Genomic DNA, 27,998 nt, shown 5'->3' with positions numbered 1-27,998 from the left:
ACAAAATTGGATTTGCGGAATGCATATCACCTAATACGCATCCGGGAGGGGAATGAATGGAAAACAGCTTTCAATACGTCTATTGGCCACTACGAGTACTTGGTCATGCCCTTTGGATTGACAAACGCCCCCGCAGTTTTCCAAGCCCTAGTTAACGATGTCCTGAGGGACCTCCTGAATCAAACTGTTTTTGTATTTCTTGATGATATCCTTATTTTTTCCCCCGACGAAGAGTCTCATGTCCGGATAGTACGGGAAGTTTTGAAAAGACTGTTAAAAAATGAGCTGTTTGCCAAAGCAGAAAAGTGTGAATTCCACAGGAAACAAGTGACCTTTCTGGGGTACATGATCTCCCACGATCACTCGGAAATGGACCCAGAAAAAGTCCAGGCTGTGGCAGAGTGGCCGATCCCCACCTCCCGAAAGGTGGTACAACGTTTTCTTGGCTTCGCAAACTTCTACTGTAAGTTCATTAGAAACTTTAGCTCAGTGGTCGCCCCTTTAAGTGCCTTAACCTCTCCCAAGGTTTCGTTTCAGTGGTCTCAATCCCCCTAGAATGCGTTCCAGCGCCTGAAGAAGCTCTAACCCTAACCCTAACCCTAACCAACCATATTAAACCAAAATTACTACGAATCAGGCCCTAAAGCCGCCAAATTACTGGGAAGAGCATTACAGAAACAACAGACAGAAAGCAAGCTCCATAAAATGCATGACCTAAAAACAAATCAACTTAAGTATGTGTCATGGGTGTGTGATCTGGGTCATCCGCGCTCTCCCGTCCCCTGATTGGTGTTTTAGTTCACCTGCATCCATGTGCCTGAATGACCCTGATTGCGCGGCTTCACTCATTACATTACATTACATTGCAGTCATTTAGCCGAAGCTTTTATCCAAAGCGACTTACAATAAGTGCATTTAACATAGGAAATCCGGAGAACTACTAGTCATCAGAGGTCATAAGTGCATCTAAACAAGCATCTAAGAGCAAAACCAGTGCTAAAGCAAGAGTGCAAGAAAGAGGTTTTTTTTTTAATGAGTTAATACAACAAGTACGAAGAACAAGTAACAGGGTAGTAGTTCTTAAAGAGGTGAGTTTTCAACCTGCGCCGAAAGATGGGCAGCGACTCCACTGTCCTGACATCAGTGGGGAGTTCATTCCACCACTGTGGGGCCAGGACAGAAAAGAGCCGTGACTGGGTCGATCGGCAGCAGGGGCCTCTGAGTGACGGGGCAACCAGGCGTCCAGAGGCAGCAGAGCGAAGTGGTCAGGCGGGGATGTAGGGCTTGACCATGACCTGGAGATAGGAAGGAGCTGTTCCTTTCACTGCCCTGTAGGCTAGGACCAGAGTCTTAAACTTGATGCGAGCAGCTACTGGGAGCCAGTGTAGGGACATGACAAGAGGAGTTGTGTGGGAGAACATAGGGCGGTTGAACACCAGACGAGCTGCAGCTTTCTCAACAATCTCCAGAGGTCTGATGGCCGACGCCGGGGCGCCAGCAAGGAGGGAGTTGCCGTAGTCCAGCCGGGAGATGATCAGAGCCTGGATGAGCACCTGTGCCATCTCGTCGGTGAGGAATGGGCGAATCCTCCTGATGTTATAGAGGAGAAATCTGCAGGAGTGAGCAACCGATGCAACGATTGCAGCAAATGACAGTTGGTCGTCCAGGATCACACCCAGATTCCTCGCAGTCCGAGTTAGTGTCACCACGGTGTTGTCAATGGTGATGGCCAGGTCTCGGTGTGGGCAAACCTTTCCCCGGGAGGAACATCAGCTCTGTCTTGTCCAGATTGAGCTTCAGGTAGTGTGTCGCCATCCACTCCGAGATGTCAGTCAAGCACGCAGCAATGCGTGTCTCTACTAGTGTGTCAGAGGGAGGAAAGGACAAGATCAGCTGGGTGTCATCGGCATAACAATGGTAAGAGAAGTCATGCGAGCGAATAACAGAACCCAATGATGTCCTGTACAGGGAGAAAAGGAGAGGACCCAGAACCGAACCATGTGGAACGCCTGTAGTAAGTAAGATCCCCTCCAGTTCACCTGGTAGGAGCGACCTGTCAGGTAGGTTGCAAACATTGAGAGTGCAGAGCCTGGGACACCCAGCCCCTCGAGGGTAGAGAGGAGGATCTGGTGGTTCACTGTGTCGAACACAGCTGACAGGTCCAGGAGTATCAGGACAGAGGAGACAGAGTTTGCTCTCGCAGAGTGCAGTGTCTCTGTCACTGCAAGGAGGGCCGGCTCTGTCGAGTGACCCACCCTGAACCCAGACTGGTTGGGGTCCAGGAGGTTGTTCTGGTGGAGGTACAAAGAAAGTTGGTTAAAGACAGCACATTCGAAAGTTTTGGATAGAAAGGGTAGAAAGGAAATTGGTCTGTAGTTTTTGACGTCAGAGGGGTTAAGTGATGGTTTCTTGAGAAGGGGGGTGACTCTAGCAGTCTTCAACGCAGATGAAAAGCATCCTGCCTGGAGGGAGGTGTTGATGAGGTGGGTTAGATAGGGAAGGAGTTCAGGTGCTATGGCCTGAAGAAGAGGGGAGGGGACCGGGTCAAGGCAGCATGTGGTGGGGCGACTGGATGTGATGAGGTTTAGAACCTCGTCGGGAGAGAGGGGAGCGAGGAGGGATAGGGTGGGACGTGGAGAGGTGAGGGAGGGTGAAGAGGGTGTGGGTGGCGAGAAAAGGAGGATCTGATGTCGTTTACCTTCTTGTCAAAGAAGTCAGTGAAGTCATCGGGGAGAAGCGACGAAGTAGGAGGAGGAGGTGGGGGTTGAATAAGTGCAGAGAAGGTTTCAAAGAGTTTCTTAGGATTAGAGGCAGAGGATAGGATTTTAGAGTGACAGAAGGCAGCCTTAGCAGCAGAAAGGGAGGAGGAGAAAGTGGAAGGAATAGATTGGAAGTTGAGAAGGTCCTCTGGGACTTTGCCTTTTCTCCATTTGTGCTCTGCCACTCTCAGGCTCCGTCTGTCAGTACGTACTGAGTCGGTCAGCCAAGGTGCAGGTGGAGTTGGGCGTGCAGGCCTGGAGGTGAGGGGACAGAGATTGTCCAGAGAAGAGGAGACGGTAGAGAGAAGAAGATCAGTCGCAGTGTCAGGGGGTAGGAGAGAGAAAAATTCAGGTGTAGGGAGGATAGAGGTCACAGAGGAAGAACGATCAGTGGCGAAGAGAGAGCACAGGTGTCTACGGGTGGAAACCATGTGGGTAGGGGAAGGGGCTGAGGGGGTGAAGAGAGGGAGAGAGAGTAGGACATGAAATAGTGGTCAGAGAGCTGGAGGGGAGTAACAGAGAGATGGGAAATAGGACAGTGTCTAGTAAAAATTAGGTCCAGCTGTTTGCCAGCCTTGTGGGTAGGAGGAGAGGGTGAGAGGTGAAGGTCAAAGGAGGAGAGGAAAGAGAGAAGAGGATCTAGCTTGTCAGTGTGGATGTTGAAGTCACTGAGAAGGATAAGTGCAGAGTCCTCAACAGGGAAATGCGTGACAAGTGTGTCAAGCTCCTCCAGAAACTCACCAAGGTGGCCTGCTGGGCAGTACACAACCACGATGGTGAGTTTGACTGGATAAGAGACAGTAACAGCATGAAATTCAAAAGAGGGCGGAGAAAATTGTGGAATGGAATCAAGAGAGTATTGCCATTTCAGGGAGATTAGCAGGCCAGTACCACCACCCCGCCTCCCAGCTCTGGGAGTGTGAGAAAAAGAGTACACATCAGACAGAGCTGCGGGTGTGGTAGAGTTTTCTGGCATGATCCAGGTCTCTGTTAGAGCAAGAAAGTTGAGGGAGAGCAAGGATGCATAGCCTGAGATAAACTCAGCTTTCGGCACCGCAGACTGGCAATTCCAGAGCCCACCCGTCAACACCTGCTCAACGTGAGTGGAGAGAGTGGGATAGATGAGATTGGTAGGGTCACAGCGCCTAGGAGTGACCCAACGTCTATGCCAGCCCCAGGAAGAGGAAAGGAAAGGAATGCGAAGAAAACACATAGTCTATACTAGGTACACAAAATACAGATGACTGACTGGATTTTAAAAGAGCAGTCCATGCTTGACGAAGTCTTGGCTTGAAAAAGTCGCGCTTGCCTTTGTTCACTCTAGCCTTCGTTCAACCTAGGCTTGTTTGCCTGACGCTCGGAAGCTGACAATTTCAAGTAGCAGCAGTGATTTAAAGAACACTGATTGCTAATTGTCTGCAATGAGTGCAGGCCACACCCTGGCCACTTAACACCCAGTTGGCCAAAGAGGTACACTGAAAACATGCCTATTGCCCAGAAACTGGTCACTTATGTAAAACTCTATCAAACCTCACACAATACTATCAAAACTGCAAACAGCAAGTTACCAAGGAATATATTTATAAGCTAAAAGGATAACTAAGTCAAAACAGCTAGGCAAAAAGAAATCTTCAATGGCACACTAGGTGGAAAAAAAAACCAGCTACACCTGTTAGGGTTTGTGGAAGACCCCAAGCGCACGACACCAGGCAGAGAAAGAGTTAGCCGAAAATTGGCGTAGTTTATAAATAGTTCAGAACGAAGATCAAAACAGGAGGACAAGGAGGAACTTAGAAAACAGGAAGTCCAAGAAAGCTCACTGGTAATCCAAATTTGGAACGCGGCAGAATAATAGCACAGGAAAAAACTCCACAGAGAAAATAGTAAATCCAAGGGCTGAGATAAACTCAGAGAGGATGCACAGGGAAGGGAGAGTAACCATTTCAACGAGGAGGTTACGGCACGAACTTGCAACGACTTCTGGGAGACCAGCAAACTTAAGCCCAGCCTTGACAAGCTGATTAGTTGCAGGTGCAGGATGAGCCGACAAGCTTCAGGTGTGAGACGGAGCGGGCCTGGGTCGTTCCCGCTGCCAAGCGCGCAGCTCCCTGGCCGCGCGCTCAGAGGTCCCGGGCGTACCAGCGAGATCACGTCAGGAAGGGGGCACGCCTGGGTGGGCCGTAACAACACCTAGATTAAGTAAATCAGACAAGTAAATGGAATAAGACAGCTACAGCTAGAATAAGATCCCACTAGGAACCAGCAGCAGATGTATAGACAAAAGGACTCATACTCAAGTAGCTGGAATAAGACTAATAGCAACTTGTTAAGCAAGAGAGATGATACTTACTCTATTCTAGATGAACCAGCAATTCAGAATCACTCCAGAAGTTAAAATGCACACTCACCTCCCCTTTCTCCAATTGGCTGTCCGGTCCCTGCCCTGTACTGCACACCTGCACCCAATCTCCCTCCCGTTTCTCTGATTGGTTGTATGGGCCCTGCGCACCTGTGCCCAATCTCCCCGATTGGCCTCCACTGAGTATATATGCCCCTTGGTTGCTCTGGATTGTTTTTGGTTCGTCTCACACTCTCACCAAGACACACAACAAAACACACACAGAGACTCTTGGTCGCCGGAGTGCCTCGTCTGTTGTGAGCTTTCCCTGCTGTCTCTTCCTGCCGTTTGTACCTGCTGTTTGTAAGTTTTGCCACGTCCTGTTGTGAGCTTTTCCCGCTATCTGTACCTGCCGCCTGTACCTGCTGTTTGTAAGTTTTTTGTATATAAAGAGTTGTCTCAACCGGTTTGCCTCCACTGGACCCAGCAGATGGTTCAATGTACCGGAGACAACATAGGCCGAGGCCGGTGTCTGGTGTGAATGGCCTCTGGCTTGAAGTTATCCAGCTGGATAACCAGCAGCCTGTATTCAAGTCCACTGGCTCTTAACCCACTAGCCACCAGCCTGCCTACCGGCCGGTAAACCACCATTCAATTGGTGATGCTGAGCTAGCTCCAGCCCTGGACCCTTTCTGGGGAATCCACCCGGCCAGGGGAGGTGCGAGTTGTCTCCACACGCCCCATGTCCTCCAGCAGCCGGCCAATGTCCTGTCCGACTACCAGCCGCCGGCCACACCAGCCGACGCCTCCCAGAACGGCCGACGCCTTCCACAACGGCCGACGCCTTCCACATTTTCCTGTTCTGCCGGCCACCACATTCAACCTGTCAGGTTCAGTTGCCCAGCATCCCTGAGTCTTAGCTGCTCCGTGTCCTCGAGTCTCAGCTGCCCAGCGTCCCCAAGCCTCAGCTGCCCAGTGTCCCCGAGTTCCAGAATGGTCGGTCTGTTCCTGTGCCTTCGGCCGTCTTTGCCGACGTGCGGTCTGTTCCTGAGCAGTCGGCCGCGCCGCCACCTAAGCCTGCTTCCCGAGCGGCCGCCGGGCCGCCTCCAAGGCCTGCTCCCTGAGCGGTCGCTGGGCCGCTTCCGAAGTCTGCTAACGAGCGGCCGCCGGGCCACCTCACAAGCCTCTTTCCCAGGCGGCGGCCCTACCGCTGCTTCTGGGTTCTGTTTCCCGAGCGGCGGCCATCCCACCATCTCCGAGGTCTCCGGGTCATCCATCTGCCCATCCGCCGGAGATGCACTGCCCCTCGGTTCTGCATCCTGGTCACCCTCCCGATCGGTTCCATCAGTCATTCCAGCCCTTGGGCTGTCTGTCCGAGATCCCTGGCCCCATTCGTTCTCCCCCCGGGCCCCTCCATTCGTCCTGCTTGGTGCTCTTGGTCCCATTGTTTGGGACTTCTGGAATACATCTTTTGAGGGGGAGGGTCCTGTGTTGGCTGTGTAATCTGGGTCATCGGCATTCTCTCATCTCCTGATTGGTGTTTTAGTTCAACTGCGCCCGTATGCCTGAATGACCCTGATTGCCCAGCTTCACTCACCTGCCCTTTCTCCGATTGGCTGGTGAGTGGCTATCCGTTTACTGCCCTGTCCTGTGCACCCGCGCCCAATCTCCCTCCCCTTTCTCAGATTGGTTGTAAGGGTCCTGTGCATCTGTGCCCAATCTCTCTGATTGGCCTACGCTGGGTTTGTATGCCTCTCTGTTGTTCTGGCTCGTTGTCGGTTTGTCTCACACTCTTACTGAGACACACACAGAGACACTTGGTCACCAGAATGCCTCGTCTGTTGTGAGCTTTCCCCGCTGTCTATTCCTGCCATTTATACCTGCTGTTTGTAAATGTTGCCACGTCCTCTTGTGAGCTTTCCCCGCTATCTTTACCCGCCGTCTGTACCTGCTGTTTGTTAATTTCGTGTAATAAGAGTTGTCTGAACCGATTTGCCTCCACCATCTGCACTTGGGTCCTCTCCCTGCTCTTCTCATAACAATATGAATGTAAAGAAATTGAAAACATTGTCAGAGACCACTACAAAGAACTCTATACCCAATCACTAGCCCCTGATCAAAATGATACTAAAGCATTCTCTGACTCCCTGGACCTACCCTCTATAGGTACAGAGCAAAATTAGCGCAAAGCAACAGCGATAACTATAGATGAAATCCAGAAAGCAATGTGAAAACTGAAAACAAACAAGGTGCCAGGTAGTGATGGATATCCATCGGAAGGGTACACGAAGTTTGAAAAAGAACTGGCACCTGCACTCCACACTACTTTTTACTGGATAGAATACATAGAAATAAGTTACCAGCAGCATTGATCAGCCTCGACGCAGAAAAGATATGTGACAGGGTCAATTGGGAAATTTTATACTTAACATTGCAAAATTTCGGCTTTAACAGAAAACCAATTAATTGCATTAAGTCTATAACAAACCCACAGCTAGAGTAAAAGTGAATGGATATCTCTCAGAAAGATTTTTTTTTTAGTTATTAGTTTATTTATTTCGAACGTTAAAAAAAATAAAATGTATAATAAAAGAAAACAAAAGAGAAAAAAATCAAAACAAGCAAGCAATATTATCATCAAACATTTTTTTAAATCTCGGCAGTTCGAAATTCACATTAGAGGGAGGAACTAGACAAGACTGCTGCCTTAGTCCGACTTTATTCGCGCTATACATTGAATCATTGGCCCAAATGATCAGACAGGACACTTCAATTACAGGAATAAAACTAACAGTCGTAAACATGTAATAAGTCTTTCCGCAGATGACGTTATGATCCGCCTGAACAACCCAGTTAACACCTTTGTGCACCCAATGAAGATTTTGGAACAATTTGGCTCATATTCAGGTTATAAATTACAGATAGTTGTCAAGTTCTCACGTTTAACTGCTCACCAAACCAAAAACTTAAAGAATTTAAAATAAAGTGGGAAGCAAAATCACTTACTTAATTGTTTGGGAGTGAAAATACCTTAAAACCTAACAAAACTATATAAATGCAACTGAACATATCGATATCGGCATAAGAAAAGATATTGACAGATGGTCCACTTATCCATTGGGGTTATATGACAGGATAAATGTGATGAAAAGGAAAAATTTTACCACGTCTGCTATATTTGTTCCCGTCCCTACCTGTTAATATACCACAAGTCCAATTTCTTAAATCGGATAAGCTCATTTCAAGTTTATATGGGAAGGTAAAAGGCCTAGAGTACGTTATACCACTCTTCAGTTAGCTAAAGATAAAGGAGCAAGGGTACTTCCAAACCTGAAGGAATACTTCCACGCAGCACAATTGCGCCAACTTATTCACTGGTGCAGTACAGATTATGTAGCCTGATGGAAAGACGTTGAAGTGTTTATGTCTAAATTCCTGACCCAAACAAGTATAGGGGAAAGAATGATCCCCGCCCGTATAAAAGATGAGGTAGATCCAGACCCGATAACATAATTTACTCTAGAAACATGGCATTCCATTGGCAATCAATTAAAACTGGGAAAGGAACTTGGCCTGTTAAGATGGATAGCATATGATGAGTTCGAACCAAGAAGTAGTGATACCAGATTTAAACAGTGGACAGGAATGGGTATAACAGCCATATGCAAGGTAACTCAAAAAGGTGAACAAATCTTACTTTATTCAGACACAAAGGTAGGTCCATGTTAAAGACAACAACAAATACATACAACACAAGAACACAAAAATATAGCTAAAAACAGCAGCTGAAATGAGAAGCTTTCAATAATTAAAAACCACATATCGACTAACAAATCAGGATTTATTTAGATATCTACAAATGAAGGATTATTATAACAAAAAAAATCAAGAAAATGTTTAATAAGATACACCCAATCATTAAGGTATTAGTACAAGCACACAATAAGGCTACACCCGGCGCTGTGTCAGTCTTGTACTCTTGTTTGATGGGAATCTAGAAAGGACTCAAAGTTATCTATAAAAGCTAAATGGGGGGAAAAGAACTGAATGTAGAGATCCCAGAAAAAAAGAAATGGTATGATAAGTGGAAAATACATCAGAACACGACACAATCAAGAGATGGAGAGAATTTATTTGGAAGAACCAAATTCGGTACTTGATCACACCCAAAATTAAAAGTAATCAAATAAATATTCAACAACCACATGTAACCACATGGAGCCAAACCCCGCACACATTGTTTGGAGTTGCATGAAAATACAAGCTTTCTGGGATGGTGTACATTCTGATCTGTGTGGGGTTTTGGGTTACAAAACCCCTGATCCTGTCTTGTTCTATACCTGGGACACGTGGAAGGAGCCATGCATAAAAGAGACCAGTATTTGATCAAGATCCTCCTTGCTGCTGGAAAGAAGGCAGTCACAAAGAACTGGCTCAGGACGATGCACCAAACCACAAACCATGGTGACCCTCATAGAGGATATCCTGGTGATGGAGAATCTCACACACAGGTTACAGATAAAGGAGGGACATTTTGAAAATGACTGGGAGAAATGGCTAACATATAAATTATAAAAAGACACAAACAATAATGTTGTCTAGATGAATATGGACTTGCTCACCCCAGCAGGCTCTGCGTACCTTTAGCTGTGTCTTTAAATATTTTGTGTTGTTGAGTGCTTCTACTTTTTTCCCTTTTTGTCCAATGTGTTTTTGTTCTATTACTTTGTTAAATAAGTTCATTGTTTATTGTTATTATTTGTTTGTGTTTGTGCATGTGGGAAATATATGCAGAGTTCAATAAGAATATTGTTAAAAGAAACATGCTGTAAGAAAAAAGGTTGCTTTTAGATTATAAAGGAAAGAAACATTGGCATTTCTTTGGTTAGCTGACCAGTTCACTTTCTACAAACAGTCCGTGTCCCAACCCTGAAGCTGGACACTGTTCTCTTCCACTCTTGACACACAGCACATTTCATATCAACTTGTCTTACAGTTTAAAGGACAATACAAGTAGAAATATGAGATGTTCAGAGTAAAGATCGGCTCCAAGAGAGGGACAATAAAGCCATGATCTGAGCCCATATTAACGTCTCTGTGTCTGTCTCTGTCTGTGTCTCTGTACAGTCACTGCATCCAACAGATTCTGGAAGCGGTGCTGCACTGTCATCAGATGGGTGTGGTCCACCGAGACCTAAAGGTCAGTCAGTTCATCTTTTGAAATCCGGCTCTGTTTCTCGGACTATATATCTGTTTATATGTTTTTATTGCTCCGTATTTTCCTGTCTGTCTGCATGTCTTTTTTCTGTCAGTCTCTGTTCATGTGTTGTCGGTATATTTATCTGTACATCTGTGTCTCTCTCACTCTGTTTATCTGTCTCTGTTTGTCTCTGTATATATATAGCTGTTCCTTTCCAGAAAGACATGATGCAGAGGTCTGTCTCCTGAAGGTCAATATATTCAAGGTATCTTTGGGACAGGTGGCAACACAGCCAATCACCAAGCATTGACGATAATGGCTAAGCGCTCTCACAAAGGTGCTTATCAGCTGGCTCTTCCTAGACATTGTTCTGAGTTTCCTGATCCAGTTCTGACCATATTCACATACCAGTCATCTGCCTGACCAGATCTAGAGCAGAGCACTTCAATTAATTAAGTATTAATTAAGTATGAGCAGCACAAACTCCTTCCAGCAGCATGTTTCAATCTGTAGGTGGTTTTTAACCTGCACATGTCAGCAAACTCACTAAAATGGCTTTCACTACTCTTCAGGCTCAAACGGGCTCTGGATGCTGTAAATGTGGCCTGTATGTGTGAAATATCAAACCCAGCAATACAGACGGGTTCTGGCAGAGCTCTTCTTTTATCTGTGCAGCCAGGTCTCTGTGAGCTTCGGGTATAAAGATAACAATGTTCATATTGATCAGGACATGGGTAGAAGTTGATCGGGACATGGGTAGAAGTTGATAAGGGTGCAGGGTAGAAGTTGATAAAAACACGGGTAGGAGTTGATAAGAACACGGGTAAAAGTTGATAAAGACATGGGTAGAAGTTGATCAGGACATGGGTAGAAGTTGATCAGGACATGGGTAGACGTTCATAAGGGCACAGGGTAGAGGTTGATAAGGTCACAGGTAGAAGTTGATAAAAACATGGGTAGGAGTTGATAAGGACATGGGTAGACGTTCATAAGGGCACAGGGTAGAAGTTGATCAGGACATGAATAGAAGTTGATAAAAACATGGGTGGGAGTTGATAAGGACATGGGTAGAAGTTGATCAGGACATAGGTAGAAGTTGATCAGGACATGGATAGAAGTTGATAAGGACATGGATAGAAGTTGATAAGGGCACAGGATAGAACTTGATAACGACATGGGTAGAAGTTGATCAGGACATGGGTAGAAGTTGATCAGGATATGGGTAGAAGTTGATCAGGACATGGGTAGAAGTTCATAAGGACATGGGTAGACGTTCATAAGGGCACAGGGTAGAGGTTGATAAGGACACGGGTAGAAGTTGACATAAACATGGGTAGAAGTTGATCAGGACATGGGTAGAAGTTGATGAGGACATGGGTAGAAGTTGATGAGGACATGGGTAGAAGTTGATTAGGACATGGGTAGAAGTTGATAAGGACATGGGTAGAAGTTGATAAGGACATGGGTAGAAGTTGATAAAGACATGGGTAGAAGTTGATTAGGACATGGGTAGAAGTTGATAAAGACATGGGTAGGAGTTGATCAGGACATGGGTAAAAGTTGATAAGAATATGGGTAGAAGTTGATAAGGACATGGGTAGAAGTTGATCAGGACATGAGTAGAAGTTGATAAGGACATGGGTAGAAGGTGATAAGGACATGGGTAGGAGTTTATCAGGACATGGGTAGAAGTTGATCAGGACATGGGTAGAAGTTGATAAGGACATGGGTAGAAGTTGATCAGGACATGAGTAGAAGTTGATAAGGACATGGTTAGAAGTTGATAAGGACATGGGTAGAAGTTGATCAGGACATGGGTAGAAGTTGATAAAGATATGGGTAGAAGTTGATCAGAACATGAGTAAAGGTTAATAAGGACATGGTTAGAAGTTGATAAGGACATGGTTAGAAGTTGATCAGGACATGGGTAGAAGTTGATAAGGATATGGGTAGAAGTTGATCAGAACATGAGTAGAAGTTGATAAGGACATGGTTAGAAGTTGATCAGGACAAGGGTAGAAGTTTAGACCTTATTGCTCCAGATCCGGTCAGCTGTGTGTCACAGGTCACCATGGCCATGTTCCCCACTGTAGAGAGCCTTAATGGTGGAAAGGTAAAAACCAGAGTAAAAGCCAAAGTTCACTCTTCAACCCATCTGTCGTGGCAGTTATTTAATTCCACTCTGGCATTACACGAGGAACGAGACAAAAGTCTCTTACGGTATTGTCACATGATTTTAATATATGTTCAGCGAACAGACACATTCAATGCTTGAATGCGCCCCGATTAATACAGTACAGTCTCTCTTATGGGGCAGTTGTCTGTTCTGCCCCTCCTTATCTCATGTCTCCCAGCTCTCGTCCCACCAAGGCCACTTCTCCAATCAGTGTGTGCACACTTGCTCCCACACATTCCTCTGCAATCAACCAACAGTTAACAACAGGCCTTTATCTGTGCACGTGGAGAAGACGCCTTATAAGACCACCTTTGTTCTGTTCCACATGGACTTGAAGCACCCATCTAAGCATGTAAAGTACAGTTACACGTGGTATAAGTGATACATGGTGAAAGATTAAAAGTAAACAAACATCAAATATGAACTGCCCTCACGCCATCCATCTTGCTTTGTGAAAAATAATCCAGCTCTCTTTTTGTGTACTTGTCCACCTGTTCATGCCTGCCTGTCTCCCTCCTGCCCCGTGTAACTTTTTATCTGTCTATTGTATCTTTCATTTGGTATTCTTTTGACTTTATTCTTTCTCTAAATAAGATGTGTTCTTATCATATTATTATTATTATTATTATTACTATTACTGGTAACACTATAATAACTAAACACTATCAAGCATTTACAACATATTAGTTAATTCATCCTTTATAAAACATTAACAATACATTATTAACTCATTACAAAGCTATTGCTAAACACTACGTTAAGCATTGATAAACACTACTACAAATGATTTTTTTGTCAGTTGGTTCATTTATAGTAGTTCATCATTAGTGAAACATTATTAAATCATTACTAAGCTATTGCTAAGCACAGTTAAGCACTTACTTTCATTGATGCGGCCATTTGTAAGGTGTTTGATAACTGCACTGGCATACTTTATACATGACTTGTTTACCATACCTACATGAAGTACAGTATTTTAATATTTACCAACATGCACCCTGGCTCTGCTGAATCATGGAAGCTAATCAGGTGTGGGCTTGGCTAGTACTTGGATGGGAGACCTCCTGGGAATGAGTTGCTGCCGGACGTGGTGTTGTTGGGCCGGTAGGGGGCAGTCTTCCCTCTGGTCCTAAAAAAAAAATCCCAATGCCCCAATGCAGTGGCAGGGACACTGCTGTAGGAGGTGCCGTCCTTCAGATGAGACGATAAACCGAGGTCCTGGCTCACTGGGGTCATTAAAGATGCCATGACACTTATCACAAAGAGTAGGGGGTCCCCGGTGTCCTGGCAACATTCCCAACCATGTTTTGTTTGTTGATTTAAAATGAATGGGCCTGGCGTCAGGGTAGTGTGACGGTCTATTCCGTTGCCTACCAACACGGGGATCAGCCGTTCGAATCCCCGTGTTACCTCCGGCTTGGTTGGGCGTCCCTACTGACACAATTGGACGTGTTTGTGGGTGGGAAGCCTGATGTGGGTATGTGTCCTGGTCGCTGCGCTAGCGCCTCCTCTGGTCGGTCGGGCACCCTGTTAGGAGGGAGGGGGAACTGGGGGGAATAGCGTGATCCTCCCTCGCGCCCCCTGGCGAAACTCCTCGCTGTCAGGTGAAAAGAAGCGGCTTGAGACTCCACATGTATCAGAGGAGAAATGTGGTAGTTCGCAGCCTTCTCCGGATCAGCACAGGGTGTGGGGCAGTGACCGGGACGGCTTGGAAGAGTGGGGTAATGGGCCGGATACAATTGGAGAGAAAAAAGGGGAAAATACCACACACAAAAAAAATAAAAATGAATTGACCGGGACCTTTTCCAAATTCACGCCGAGGCTTTTATTATCCCACCTGCCAGAGTCCGACTTGGAACATCCGACCCTGTAACCTCACCTGGCGTTGACTGTTTTGAGTGTTGTCTCGTGTAGAGTGCAGGGAGGTGCGGCGAAGGTGTATGGCAGGGAGAGCTGGCGTTGGATCGGCTGGGGGAGCCTGGTCTGTGGGGTCTGGTGGGCCCAGGGATCACGGCCCCGTCTGCCGGAGCTGCGCCTGAGCAGGAAACACCGAGGCCGGTCTGACAGGACGCGGAAGCGGGGCAGGCTAAGCTAACTGCTGGCCCGTGCAGACCGGCACTTCCTACAGTCATCCTGCATTCGTTCTCTTGGACAGTGATTTTTTTGCAGTTGATATGTGTGTTGTTGTAGTTTCTGGACAAGTGTTTTTGTCTTTATGTTGCACTGCTGTGGGCTGGGGGAAACGGTGTCAAGTGTTCCTGATCCCTGATTCCTGAACCTGGCCATCTGGCCACCTACTCATCCTACATAACTACAACCTCACAATGTTACGCTTTCATCTAGTGGACGCTTTCATCCAGAGCCTCGGACATCCGAGAGCCGGTACAATACACGCAAGGGTCTAGTCAGGAGGCAACAACGCAACTCAGTGCCAAAAAAAATAGGTTCGAGTCCGATAGGACATAGCTAATTGGCTCAATGATTCCACCACAAGCTGATGTGTGGCGAGGTTCTGCCATGCATCAGCCAGGTGGTGCTGCACACTAGTGGTGGTTGAGGTGAGTTACCCCCTTCACTGTGAAGCGCTTTATGTGTCTCGATAAAGCACTATATAAATGTAATTATTATTATTATTATTATTATAAATATTATTATTATTACCATTATTATATTAATATTATTATTATTATTATATTATTATCATTATTGTTATTATTACTATTATTATATTATTATTATCATTCAAAGCAAGAGAGACAAGATGGAGATGGTGTGGACATGTGTGGAGGAGAGATGCTGGGTATACTGGGAGAAGGATGCTGAATATGGAGCTGCCAGGGAAGAGGAGAAGAGGAAGGCCAAAGAGGAGGTTTATGGATGTGGTGAGGGAAGACATGCAGGCGGCTGGTGTGACAGAGGAAGACGCAGAAGACAGGAAGAAATGGAAACGGATGATCCGCTGTGGCGCCCCCTAACGGGAGCAGCCGAAAGTAGTAGTAGATTTTATTATTATCATTATTATTATTATTACTAATATTATTATCATTATTATTATATTATTACTATTATTGTTATTATATTATCATTATTATTATAATTATTATTAAACCAGTGGTGAAGAAGTTGTTAATGTACATGAGATTATTAGTAAATAGTTAATAAACAAATTACATACTTTCATGTGCTTTTAATTAATGTGTGCTTAATATATATATATATATATATATATATATATATATATGTCATATCGTCACCTTCTTAAAATAATGGCCTCAGTCATATTTTAAAGTTTTTCAAAAAACCGAATAAAGCTAAACAATTATAGAATAAACGATATTTGTTAATCATTTCAAACAAAAAGGTTATGACAATATAGTATGACTGTTGACAACCCTTTTGTGTGAAATGATTAAGAAATATCATTTATTCTATATTTGTTTCACTTTATTCTGTTTTTTGAAAAACTTGGTATATGACTTAGGCCATCATTTGAAGAAGATGATGATATGCTCATATACACTTAACGGATGTGTCAGCAGCTATTTTATGAACACTTCCTGCGGCAGCAGCTTCTGCTTCTAAACAGCACCACGTGGCAGCTCCATCATGCTCCAGGGTGAACCTTATCTGGGTTTTACAAAGAGGCTTAGGGCGACTAGCTTGTAGTGGTGACGGAGCTTACCCCCCACCACCACCACCACCACCACCACCCAAACACACTCACAGAACGGACCCCACAGCCCAGAAACTCCGGAAAACAGCATCTCCTAACAAACAGCTACCCCTAGTGGGAGTATGGCTATATTGCCATTATGCTAATTAGTCGTGTAAGGTGCATGGATAAGTAGACACGTGGGCCCTTGGCTAACGGGTCGGACCCTTTAGTCGAGGGGTTCGCGATGTCTCCCGCCCCCCGAATTCGCTACAGTATTAACTTATTTTATAATGATCACATTACAACACATCCCCCCCTTGAAGGTCCAACATTCCCCAACTGTAACTGGGGAAACAGTACCACTGCTGGGTCCAGCCTGCGTACAGTTGAAACCTGCTGGTGTCTCCAAGTCACTTCAACAATACAGGCGCCTGAAGCTAAAACCTGTTGGTGTCTCCAAGTCACTTCAACAATACAAGCGCCCAGAAGCTAAAACCTGCTGGTGTCTCCAAGTCACTTCAACAATACAGGCGCCCAGAAGCTAAAACCTGCTGGTGTCTCCAAGTCACTTCAACAATACAGGCGCCCAGAAGCTGGTGTCTCCAAGTCACTTCAACAATACAGGCGCCCAGAAGCTAAAACCTGCTGGTGTCTCCAAGTCACTTCAACAATACAGGCGCCCAGAAGCTGAAACCTACTGGTGTCTCCAAGTCACATCAACAAAACAGGCGCCTGAAGCTAAAACCTGCTGGTGTCTCCAAGTCACATCAACAATACAGGCGCCTGAAGCTAAAAACTGCTGGTGTCTCCAAGTCACTTCAACAATACAGGCGCCCAGAAGCTAAAACCTGCTGGTGTCTCCACGTCACTTCAACAATACAGGCGCCCAGAAGCTAAAACCTGCTGGTGTCTCCAAGTCACTTCAACAATACAGGCGCCTGAAGCTAAAACCTGTTGGTGTTTCCAAGTCACTTCAACAATACAGGCGCCCAGAAGCTGAAACCTGCTGGTGTCTCTAAGTCACTTCAACAATACAGGCGCCCAGAAGCTAAAACCTGCTGGTGTCTCCAAGTCACTTCAACAATACAGGCGCCCAGAGCTAAAACCTGCTGGTGTCTCCACGTCACTTCAACAATACAGGCGCCCAGAAGCTGAAACCTACTGGTGTCTCCAAGTCACATCAACAATACAGGCGCCTGAAGCTAAAAACTGCTGGTGTCTCCAAGTCACTTCAACAATACAGGCGCCCAGAAGCCAAAACCTGCTGGTGTCTCCAAGTCACTTCAACAATACAGGCGCCAGAGGCTAAAACCTGCTGGTGTCTCCATGTCACTTCAACAAAACAGGCGCCCAGAAGCTAAAACCTGCTGGTGTCTCCAAGTCACTTCAACAATACAGGCGCCTGAAGCTAAAACCTGCTGGTGTCTCCGCAGCAGTTTAACAATACAGGCACCTGAAGCTAAAACCTGCTGGTGTCTCCTCAGGTATTTAACAATACTGGCACCTGAAGCTAAAACCTGCTGGTCTCTCCGCAGCAGTTTAACAATACAGGCAACTGAAGCTAAAACCTGCTGGTGTCTCCTCAGCAGTTTAACAATACAGGCGCCCGAATCTAAAACCTGCTAGTCTCTCCTCAGCAGTTTAACAATTCAGGCGCCTGAAGCTAAAACCTGCTGGTGTTTTCGCAGCAGTTTAACAATACAGGCACCCAAATCTAAAACCTGCTGATGTCCTTGGGCCTATAAGATGCAGCAGACCAGGCTCTCTCAACTGATCCAATTCCAGCTTTTCCAGCCAGGCACCTTCGACACACCTCCCCGCACTCCACATGGCAATACTAAAGACATAGTCAAGGCTAAACGAGACCGCCACCAGACTGCCCCCGGTTAGCCGTTAGCTTAGCCTGTCCCTCTTCCATGTCATGTCAGATCCTCTTCAGGCACAGCTCCAGGCAGGGCCGTGGTCCCTGGGCCCACAGGACGCAGCAGACCAAGCTATCCCAGCCGATCCAGCTCCAGTTCTCCCACCCTTCAAATGAAGACAAACTTAGACACAGACGTGGACAAAGACACTTCATGGATGGTACTGTGTGAGGCTGCTGCAAACATGAATTTGTGCCGCCATCTTCCCACACCGGAAGCGGAAGCGAAAAGCATGACAGATTCAACATTCAGGCTAACCTAAACTGTTCAGTCACACATTCTTTCTGTCTGGAGGTTTGCAAGTGCATTGTGATCTGTGCAATACCCCCGGTGACCCAGCAGGCACCACTGGTGAGGGTGTTTTCGGTGGATCTGGTGTTTGGGGCATGACAGGGGTCTGTTCATCAGTGCGAGCCTGTCCATCCTCTTCAGGAGACACAGACACCTCTGCCTGTGTCTCTCGCTGGCGAACCTGCTCCCACATTAGTCCGTCTCAACTTGGTAACTCTGTGGGAACTGTCTCTGAGCCTATATCATGACGCATGCGCACATGGTCCTCATGTCTGTGGAAAACACGTCCATCAGTCAGCTTAAAAACATAGGAGACTTGACCACTCTGCCTAAGAATAACCCCAGGTAGCCATTTTTGGTTGTTATTACTGCTGAAGTTTCTCACATAGACATTGTCATCCAGTTACAACTGTCCCTCTCGTGCATGGTGACCATGTCCCTCCTTCTGCTTTTCCTGCTTTCTCTCCACTTTCGCGTTCATGTCTGGGCTCAGCAGGTCCAATCTCGACTTGAGCCTACATCCAATCAGCATCTCTGCTGGAGTGCATGCAGTTGTAGTTTGTGGCATGAGGTGGTATTTAAACAGGAAACGTAAAAGCTGTGTGCTAAGAGAGTTCCGTGTCATCCATTTCAGACTTCTTTCCACTGTCTGAACAGCCTGTTCAGCCAAACCATTTGAAGCTGGGTGGAAAGGAGTCGTCTGAATGTGATGAATGACATTCTGTTGGATGAACTCACTGAACAGCTCACTGGTGAACGTTGGGCCATTATCAGTGAGAAGAGCGTCCAGCAACCCATGGACTGCAAACACTAGCCTGAGTTTGTCTATGGTTTTGTGGGCTGCGATGTTGCTCATGATTGTGGGCCTCTATTCATTTGGAGTGCGCATCCATCATTACAAGAAACATCTGCCCCATAAAGGGGCCAGCAAAGTCTAAATGTAGCCTAGACCAGGGGCGGGCTGGCCACTCCTGTGGGTGCAAAGGAGCTGGTGATGCCATTTTCTGATTGGTTGACACTGGGTGGATGATTTTACCTTGTTCTCCAGATTATGATCCATTCTTGGCCACCAGACGTAGGCTCTTACAAGGCTTTTCATCCAACACACATCTGGATGAGAGAAATGTACTTCTTCCACAATCTGTGTATGGCCAGGGGGAGGTTTGATGACCCTTGAACCCCAAAAGATGCAGCCATCCTGCAGACTTAGTTCTGTCTTCAAGTGGGTCCTCATCCGTTTCCACTCCAAACATGTTGAAGGCACACGCTGTCTCTTCTTCTGCTTCTTCTAGGTGGTGTGTGGCTGCCTCAGCCTTCTGAGCTTTTTCCCTGCCCAATCTTACCCTTACCCTTTGAACTCCTGCACTTTTTAGCTAAGTGTCCCTTTTCACTATAAGCATGGCAGATGGTGTCTTTGAATTTGCAATAGTTTGCATAGTGTGTCCCTCCACATCGAAAACATTCCACTCGCTTCGAATGTTTACCAGTCTCTCTCCTGACCTTGCGACCCACCATTCCACTTCTGGATAGCTTTGGCATTATTGGCAGTCAGCTCCGTAACTTGGGAAATCTCAAGGGCCTTCTTGAAAGGCAACAGTGGGGTTTCCCCCAGCATGTGACGTTGTATGGCGTCATTAATAATGCCACATACCAATCTGTCAGACAGCATGTCATCCAACAGTGCCCCGAAATCACAATGCTCTTGACAGCTGCCTCAGCTCGGCTACCAAGTTGGCTACAGCCTTACCTGGCTTCCTGAAAAAGCTGGGAAATCTAAACTGTTGGACAATTACAGGGGCGGCACGGTGGCGCAGTAGTTAGCGTGGTTGCCTCACAACAAGAAGGTCCTGGGTTCAAACCCCGGGGTTGTCCCACCTAGGGGGTCATCCCAGGTAGTCCTCCATGTGGAGATTTCATGTTCTCCCTGTGTCCGCGTGGGTTTCCTCCGGGTGGTCCGGTTTCCTCCCATAGTCCAAAGACATATAGGTCAGGTGAATCGGGTATAGGTCAGGTGAATCGGCCCTACTAAATTGTCCCTAGATATGAATGTCTCTGCTCTGTAATGGCCTGGTGGCCTGTCCAGAGTGTCTCCCCTCCTGCTGCCCAATGACTGCTGGGATGGGCTCTAGCATCCCGCGACCCTGAGAGCAGGATAAGCAGTTTGAATAATGGATGGATGGATGGATAGATGGATGGACAATTTACAACAGGGTGACTTGGAGAGCGGGGTTTAAAAAGATAAGGGATCAAGTGTATGAGTATGTGCCAGGGTTTATGAGGGCACAGGTACCGGCAGATTAAGTGAGGGGAAGGGGTGATGAAATGTGGTTGGGTACAGCAGAGAGGATGATGGGAAAGATCAAGAGAGGGATGTATAGATGTTTAAGAGGGGAAGAAGTGAGAAGAGTGGCTGTGGAGAAAGTGTGGGAGAGGGTTATGAATGAAATGGATGTAGGAGGGTATGGAGGAATCTGAGAGTGAAGTGGAACAGTGTTGAATGTGAGACTTTTGATTTTTATTAAGACACAACAGGGTGATCAATAATGTAATAATTAGTAAGTTAGATGTGAATGTGAAGAAAGGATGTCATTGGTGTGGGAGAGAAAAGATTTATGCACGAGTTTGTTGAATGTTGTGTGTTGAAGGATCCATGATGAAAATGAAGGAATTAATAAGTAGATGTAGGAGAGGTGTTTTGTTGACAGAATTAATAAGTAGATGTAGGAGAGGTGGTTTGTTGACAGAATTAATAAGTAGACGATGGAGAGGTGGTTTGTTTACAGAATTAATAAGTAGATGTAGGAGAGGTGGTTTGTTGACAGAATTAATAAGTAGATGTAGGAGAGGGGGTTTGTTTATGGAATGGTATGGAGAGAATTGTGGTTGTTTGGGTTACTGGTAAAGTTCAACAGTGTACATTTATTAGATTATGTTTTAAGCCATGCAGGGTTTGCTGTCACGCTAAGGATGAATATAGCTCATTATGAAAAGAGGAAACCTGAGGTGTGTAGTGTTTTGAGGAGCAAAATGGAGCGATTTCTGGAGCGATTCTGAATTGCTGGTTCGTCTAGAATAGAGTAAGTATCATCTTTCTTGCTTAACAAGCTGCTATTAGTCTTATTCCAACTGCTTGAGTATTGGTCATTTTCTCTATAGATCTGCTGCTGGTTCCTAGTGGGATCTTATTCTAGCTCTAGCTGTCTTATTCTATTTACTTACTTGTCTTATTTACTTAATCTAGCTGTAGCTGTTTTTCACCCAGTGTGTCCTTAAATATGTCTTGTTGCCTAGCTGTTTAGACTTAGTTATCTTTTTAGCTTATACATATATTCTTTGGTAACTTGCTGTTTGCAGTTTTAATAGTATTGTGTGAGGTTTGATAGAGTTTTACATAAGTGTCCAGTTTCTGGGCAATAAGCCTATTTTCAGTGTACCACGTTGGCCAATTGGATGTTAAGTGGCCAGGGTGTGGCCTGCACTCCTAGCAGACAATTAGCAATCAGTGTTCTTTAAATCGCTGCTGCTACGTGGAAGCATCAGGCAAACAAGCCGAGGGTAAACAGGTCTAGGTTGAACAAAGACTAGAATGAACAAAAGCAAGTGCAACTTTTTCAAGCCAAGACTTCGTCAAGCATGGACTGCTCTTTTTAGATCCAGTCAGTCATCTGTATCTTGTGTACCTAGTATAGACTATGTGTTTCCTTCGCATTCCTGTCCTTTCCTCTTCTCGGGGCTGGCATAGACGTTGGGTCACTCCTAGGTGCTGTGACCCTACCAATCTCATCTATCCCACTCTCTCCACTCATGTTGAGCAAGTGGCGACAGGAGGGCTCTGGAATTGCCAGTCTGCGGTGCCGAAAGCTGAGTTTATCTCAGGCTACGCATCCTTGCTCTCCCTCAACTTTCTTGCTCTAACTGAGACCCGGATCATGTCAGAAAACACTACCACACCCGCAGCTCTGTCTGATGTGTACTCTTTTTCTCACACTCACAGAGTTGGGAGGCGGGGTGGTGGTACTGGCCTGCTAATCTCCCTGAAATGGAAATACTCTCTTGTCTCCATTCCAAAATTTTCTCTTTTGAATTTCATGCTGTTACTGTCTCTTACCCAGTCAAACTCACCATCGTGGTTGTGTACCACCCACCAGGCCCCCTTGGTGAGTTTCTGGAGGAGCTTGACAAACTTGTCTCGCATTTCCCTGTTGATGACTCTGCACTTATCCTTCTCGGTGACTTCAACATCCACACTAACAAGCTAGATCCTCTTCTCTCTTTCCTCTCCTCCTTTGACCTTCACCTCTCACCCTCTCCTCCTACCCACAAGGCCGGCAACCAGCTGGGCCTTATCTTTACTAGACACTATCCTATTTCCAATCTGGAAATAGGACGCGGTGTTTGTTAAAAATTCTAAATCAAGAGGCTTCATCGGTTCATGCCTTTCTGACTAGACCAAGCTAGTCTGACTGGCTTGTGATGAAACTTAGATATTTATCCTCTTTGAAGTCGTTATCAGAGCTATTGATGTCCATGGCTCTTTGTGATCCGATGTTTAGCAACGCCCGTCGCTAACAGAGCCATAGATATGAGTTGCTCTTTTGTGTTCCGATGTTTAACAACACCCGTCGTTATCAGATGTATTGGGGTTTACAGGAAACCTACACACGCGGACCAATATCTACTTTTCGACTCACACCACCCTCTGGAACACAAACTGAGCGTCATCAGAACTCTGAAACACAGAGCTGACAATGTGCCCAGCAGCACTCAGGCCCAACGGGAAGAACACAAACACCTGAGGGGAGCTTTAAAAACCTGCGGCTACCCCAGTTGGACCTTTGTGAAAACTGCAACACGTTCCAAAAAGACCAACCAGGTGAGCGAGGAGGAGAAAAGGAACAGAGGGAATAACATAGTCATCCCGTGTGTTTCTGGGGTCTCCGAGAAACTCAGGAGAATTTTTAACAAACACCGCATCCCGGTATACTTCAAACCCAGCAACACACTCCAACAAAGACTGGTTCATCCCAAAGACCGTGTACCACACACCCAAAAAAGCAATCTGGTGTATGCTGTACAATGCAATGAGGATTGCACTAACAGATACATAGGATAAACCAAACCACCACTACACAAACGGATGGCCCGACACAGAAGGCCAAACTCCGCAGGACAAGACTCAGCAGTTTATCTACACCTAAAGGAGAAGACACTCCTTCGAGGACAGCAACGTACATATTTTGGACAGGGGAGATAGATGGTTGAAAGAGAGGTGAAGGAAGCCATCTATGCGAAACTGGAAAAACCATCCCTCAACAGTGGAGGAGGTGTGCGACACCACCTATCTCCCACTTACAATGCCGTCCTTTCATCTGTACCCAGGAGACTCGAGAAGCCTAGCCTCCAAGAACAACAGTCGGTCACCAACGGCTCCAACCACTCTCATGACCACTGAATGGAGCACTAACGAAGTCGAAACTAACACCCCCAACGACCGTCGCTGCTTAACATCGGATCACAAAGAGCCATGCACATCAATAGCTCTGATAACGACGGGCGTGGCTTAACATCGGAACACAAAAGAGCCACGCATATCAATACATCTGATAACGACGGGCGTTGCTAAACATCGGAACACAAAGAGCCATGGACATCATAGCTCTGATAACGACTCCAAAGAGGATAAATATCTGAGTCTCATCACCAGCCAGTCAGACTGGCTTGGTCTAGTCAGAAAGGCACGAACGGAGGAAGCCTCTTGGATGAGAGGCGAAACGTCTTCACGGATATATACCAAGTCCGGTTGCACTCGATTCAATTCCTTTGGATAACCATGACCTGGATGAATGAGAACATTCACAGACACTTCTAGTCTTTTCTTTCCACTTTCTCCTGCTGCTAAGGCTGCCTTCTGTCGCTCTAAAATCCTATCCTCTGCCTCTAATCCTAAGAAACTCTTTCAAACCTTCTCTTCACTTCTTCAACCCCCACCTCCTACTTCCTCCCTTCTCCCTGACGACTTCGCTAACTTCTTTGACAAGAAGGTAAACGACATCAGATCCTTCTTTTCTCACCACCCGGTTAGTGCTGCTTGCACTATCCCACCCTCTGCACCCTCCCTCACCTCTCCACGTCCCACCCTATCCCACCTCGCTCCCCTCTCCCCCGACGATGTTCTAAACCTCATCACATGCAATCGTGCCACCACATGCTCCCCTGACCCGGTCCCCTCCCCTCTTCTTCAGTCTATAGCACCTGAACTCCTTCCCTATCTAACCCACCCCATCAACACCTCCCTTCAGGCAGGATGCTTTCCATCTGCCTTCAAGACTGCTAGAGTCACCCCCCTTCTCAAGAAACCATCACTTAACCCCTCTGACGTCAAAAACTACAGACCGGTTTCCCTTCTACCCTTTCTATCCAGAACTTTCGAACGTGCTGTCTTTAACCAACTTTATTTGTACCTCTACCAGAACAACCTCCTGGACCCCAACCAGTCTGGGTTCAGGGTGGGTCACTCGACAGAGACGGCCCTCCTTGCAGTGACAGAATCACTGCACTCTGCGAGAGCAAACTCTGTCTCCTCTGTCCTGATACTCCTGGACCTGTCAGCTGCGTTAGACACAGTGAACCACCAGATCCTCCTCTCTACCCTCGAGGGGCTGGGTGTCACAGGCTCTGCACTCTCAATGTTTGCAACCTACCTGACAGGTCGCTCCTACCAGGTGACATGGAGTGAATCTGTGTCGAAGCCTCGCAGACTGACTACAGGCGTTCCACAGGGTTCGGTTCTGGGTCCTCTCTTTTTCTCCCTGTACACGACATCATTGGCTTCTGTTATTCGCATGACACCCAGCTGATCTTGTCATTTCCTCCCTCTGACACACAAGTAAAGACACGCATTTCTGCGTGCTTGACTGACATCTCGGAGTGGATGGCGACACAGTACCTGAAGCTCAATCTGGACAAGATACAGTTGATGTTCCTCCCGGGGAAGGGTTGCCCACACCGAGACCTGGCCATCACCATTGACAACACCGTGGAGACGCCAACTCGGACTGTGAGGAATCCGGGTGTGATCCTGGACGACCAAGTGTCGTTTGCTGAAAACGTTGCATCGGTTGCTCGCTCCTGCAGATTTCTCCTCTATAACATCAGGATAGTTCGCCCATTCCTCAACGACGAGATGTCACAGGTGCTCATCCAGGCTCTGATCATCTCCCGGCTGGACTACGGCAACTCCCTCCTTGCTGGCGCCCCAGCGTCGGCCATCAGACCTCTGGAGCTTGTTCAGAATGCTGCAGCTAATCTGGTGTTCAACCGCCCTATGTTCTCCCACACAACTCCCCTTCTCATGTCCCTACACTGGCTCCCAGTAGCTGCTCACATCCAGTATAAGACTCTGGTGCTAGCCTACAGGGCAGTGAAAGGAACAGCTCCTTCCTATCTCCAGGCCATGGTCAAGCCCTACACCCCCGCCCGACCCTTCGCTGTGCTGCCTCGGGACACCTGGTTGCCCCGTCGCTCAGAGGCCCTTGCTGCCGATCGACCCTGTCACGGCTCTTTTCTGTCCTGGCCCCACAGTGGTGGAATGAACTCCCCATTGATGTCAGGACAGTGGAGTCGCAGCCCATCTTTCGGCGCAGGTTGAAAACTCACCTCTTTAAGAACTACTACCCTGTTACTTGTTCTTAGCACTTATTGTATTCACTCATTTAAAAACAAAAAACTCTTTCTTGCACTTTTACTTTAGCACTGGTTTTGCTCTTAGATGCTTGTTTAGATGCACTTATGACCTCTGATGACTAGTAGTTCTCCTGATTTCCTACGTTAAATGCACTTATTGTAAGTCGCTTTGGATAAAAGCGTCGGCTAAATGACTGTAATGTAATATAATGGAAAGAGATGTGAATATGTTGTATAGTTGTGTCAGGAAGAAGAGTGTATTCGTGGGTTTGTGGAGGGGAGCACTGTTACTGTGACTGGGGAAGAAGGGAGGGTGGTGTTGGGTGTTGGTTAAATCGTATAGTGTGTATTGTAAGATGTATTGGGGCTCGTATATGAGTATGGTTTTTGCGATTTTTCTTTTTGTTTTGGGGGTGGGCTGTGGGATGGGAGCCATGCCAGAGCCTACAGGTTCCCTCACTTGTTCTGTCTTGTCCACCTTTGTTTTCGTTTTTAATTCTTGTCCTCTTTGGGTCTGTAGAGTTCGATGGGTTTGTGAAATATTTTATTTCCCTATTAGTTTACTATATGTATGCTGTATGTTGAATGTTTTTTTCGATAAAATAAAAGACAGAAAAAGCTGGGGAGGGGGGTGAATCTATTAATAAAAAAATGTATAACAGTATTTATAAATGCTTAACATGGTGTTTAATACTAGATTTAATAATGTATTATTCATGTTTTACTAGCTGTTATACATGAATCTACTAATAAAAACAAATCATTTATAACAGTATTTATAAATGCTTAACATGGTGTTTAATACTAGATTTAATAATATATTGTTCATGTTTTGCTAGCTGTTATACATGAATCTACTAATAAAAATAAATTATTTATAACAGTATTTATAAATGCTTAACATGGTGTTTAATACTAGATTTAATAATGCATTGTTCATGTTTTACTAGCTGTTATACGTGAATCTACTAATAAAAACAAATCATTTGTAACAGTTTATAAATTCTAAAGTGTTTAATTGTTTAATGATTTAATAATGAATCGTTGATATTTTATAAAGGATGAATTCAGTATTAAGCCCAGTGATTGCTGGGATAGGTGCCAGCATCCCTGCGACCCTGAGAGCAGGATAAGTGGTTTTGATAATGGATGAATCAATTAAGTATTGACTAATATGTCGTAAATGCTTTACAGTGTTTAGTTATTATGAAGTGTTACCTTATTAATGTTTTTATTATTATTATTATTGTTATTATATTTTATTTTTTATCATTATTATTATTGTTATTATCATCTTTATTATCATTATTATCATTATTATTAATATCGTTATTATTATTATTATTATTATTATTGAAGGCACAGCCGAAGATCAAATGGTGGAAGTTGAAGAAGTAAGACTGTTATGTGGAGTTCAGGCAGGAGTTAACACAGGCACTGGGTGGTAGTGAAGAGTTGCCAGATGGCTGGGCAGGCACTGCAGAAATAGTGAGGGAGACAGCTAGGAAGGTACTTGGTGTGTCATCAGGACAGAGGAAGGAAGCCGAGTAGACTTGGTGATGGGATGAGGAGGTACAGCAAATTATACAGAGGAATAGGTTGGCAAAGAAGAAAAGGGATAGTCAGAGAGATGAAGAGAGTAGGCAGGAGTACAAGGAGATGTAGCGTAAAGCGAAGAGAGTTGTGGCAAAGGAAAAGGAAAAGGTGTATGGTGAGTTGTGTGAGAGGTTAGACACTAAGAAAGGAGAAAAGAACTTGTACCGATTGCCTAAACAGAGGGACCGAGCTGCAAAGGATGTGAAGCAAGTTAGGGTGATCAAGGATAGAGATGGAAATGTGCTGACAAGCGAGGAGAGTGTGCTGAGAAGGTGGAAGGAGTACTTTGAGGAGCTGATGAATGAAGAAAATGAGAGAGCGAGAAGGTTGGATAATGGGGGGATAGTGACTCAGGAAGTGCAGTGGATTAGCAAGGAA

The 27,998-nt window shown here is 45.9% G+C and overlaps 1 protein-coding gene across 2 annotated transcripts in view; it reads left to right on the top strand.

Annotated features, from left to right (window-relative positions):
* Positions 1-27,998, top strand: part of camk2a (calcium/calmodulin-dependent protein kinase II alpha) — a 292,509-nt gene that overhangs the window by 174,014 nt on the left and 90,497 nt on the right. For both annotated transcript variants that reach the window (XM_056284736.1, XM_056284737.1), the window contains exon 6: positions 10,225-10,297. In XM_056284736.1, the coding sequence (XP_056140711.1) occupies positions 10,225-10,297 (73 nt within the window). The remainder of the gene's footprint in view (positions 1-10,224; positions 10,298-27,998) is intronic.

The sequence above is a fragment of the Lampris incognitus genome, chromosome 8 (genome assembly GCF_029633865.1).
Source record: "Lampris incognitus isolate fLamInc1 chromosome 8, fLamInc1.hap2, whole genome shotgun sequence".
NCBI classification, from domain to species: domain Eukaryota; kingdom Metazoa; phylum Chordata; class Actinopteri; order Lampriformes; family Lampridae; genus Lampris; species Lampris incognitus.
The sequence above is the reverse complement of the archived record's forward strand: the minus strand, read 5'-3'. Positions and strand labels throughout refer to the sequence as shown.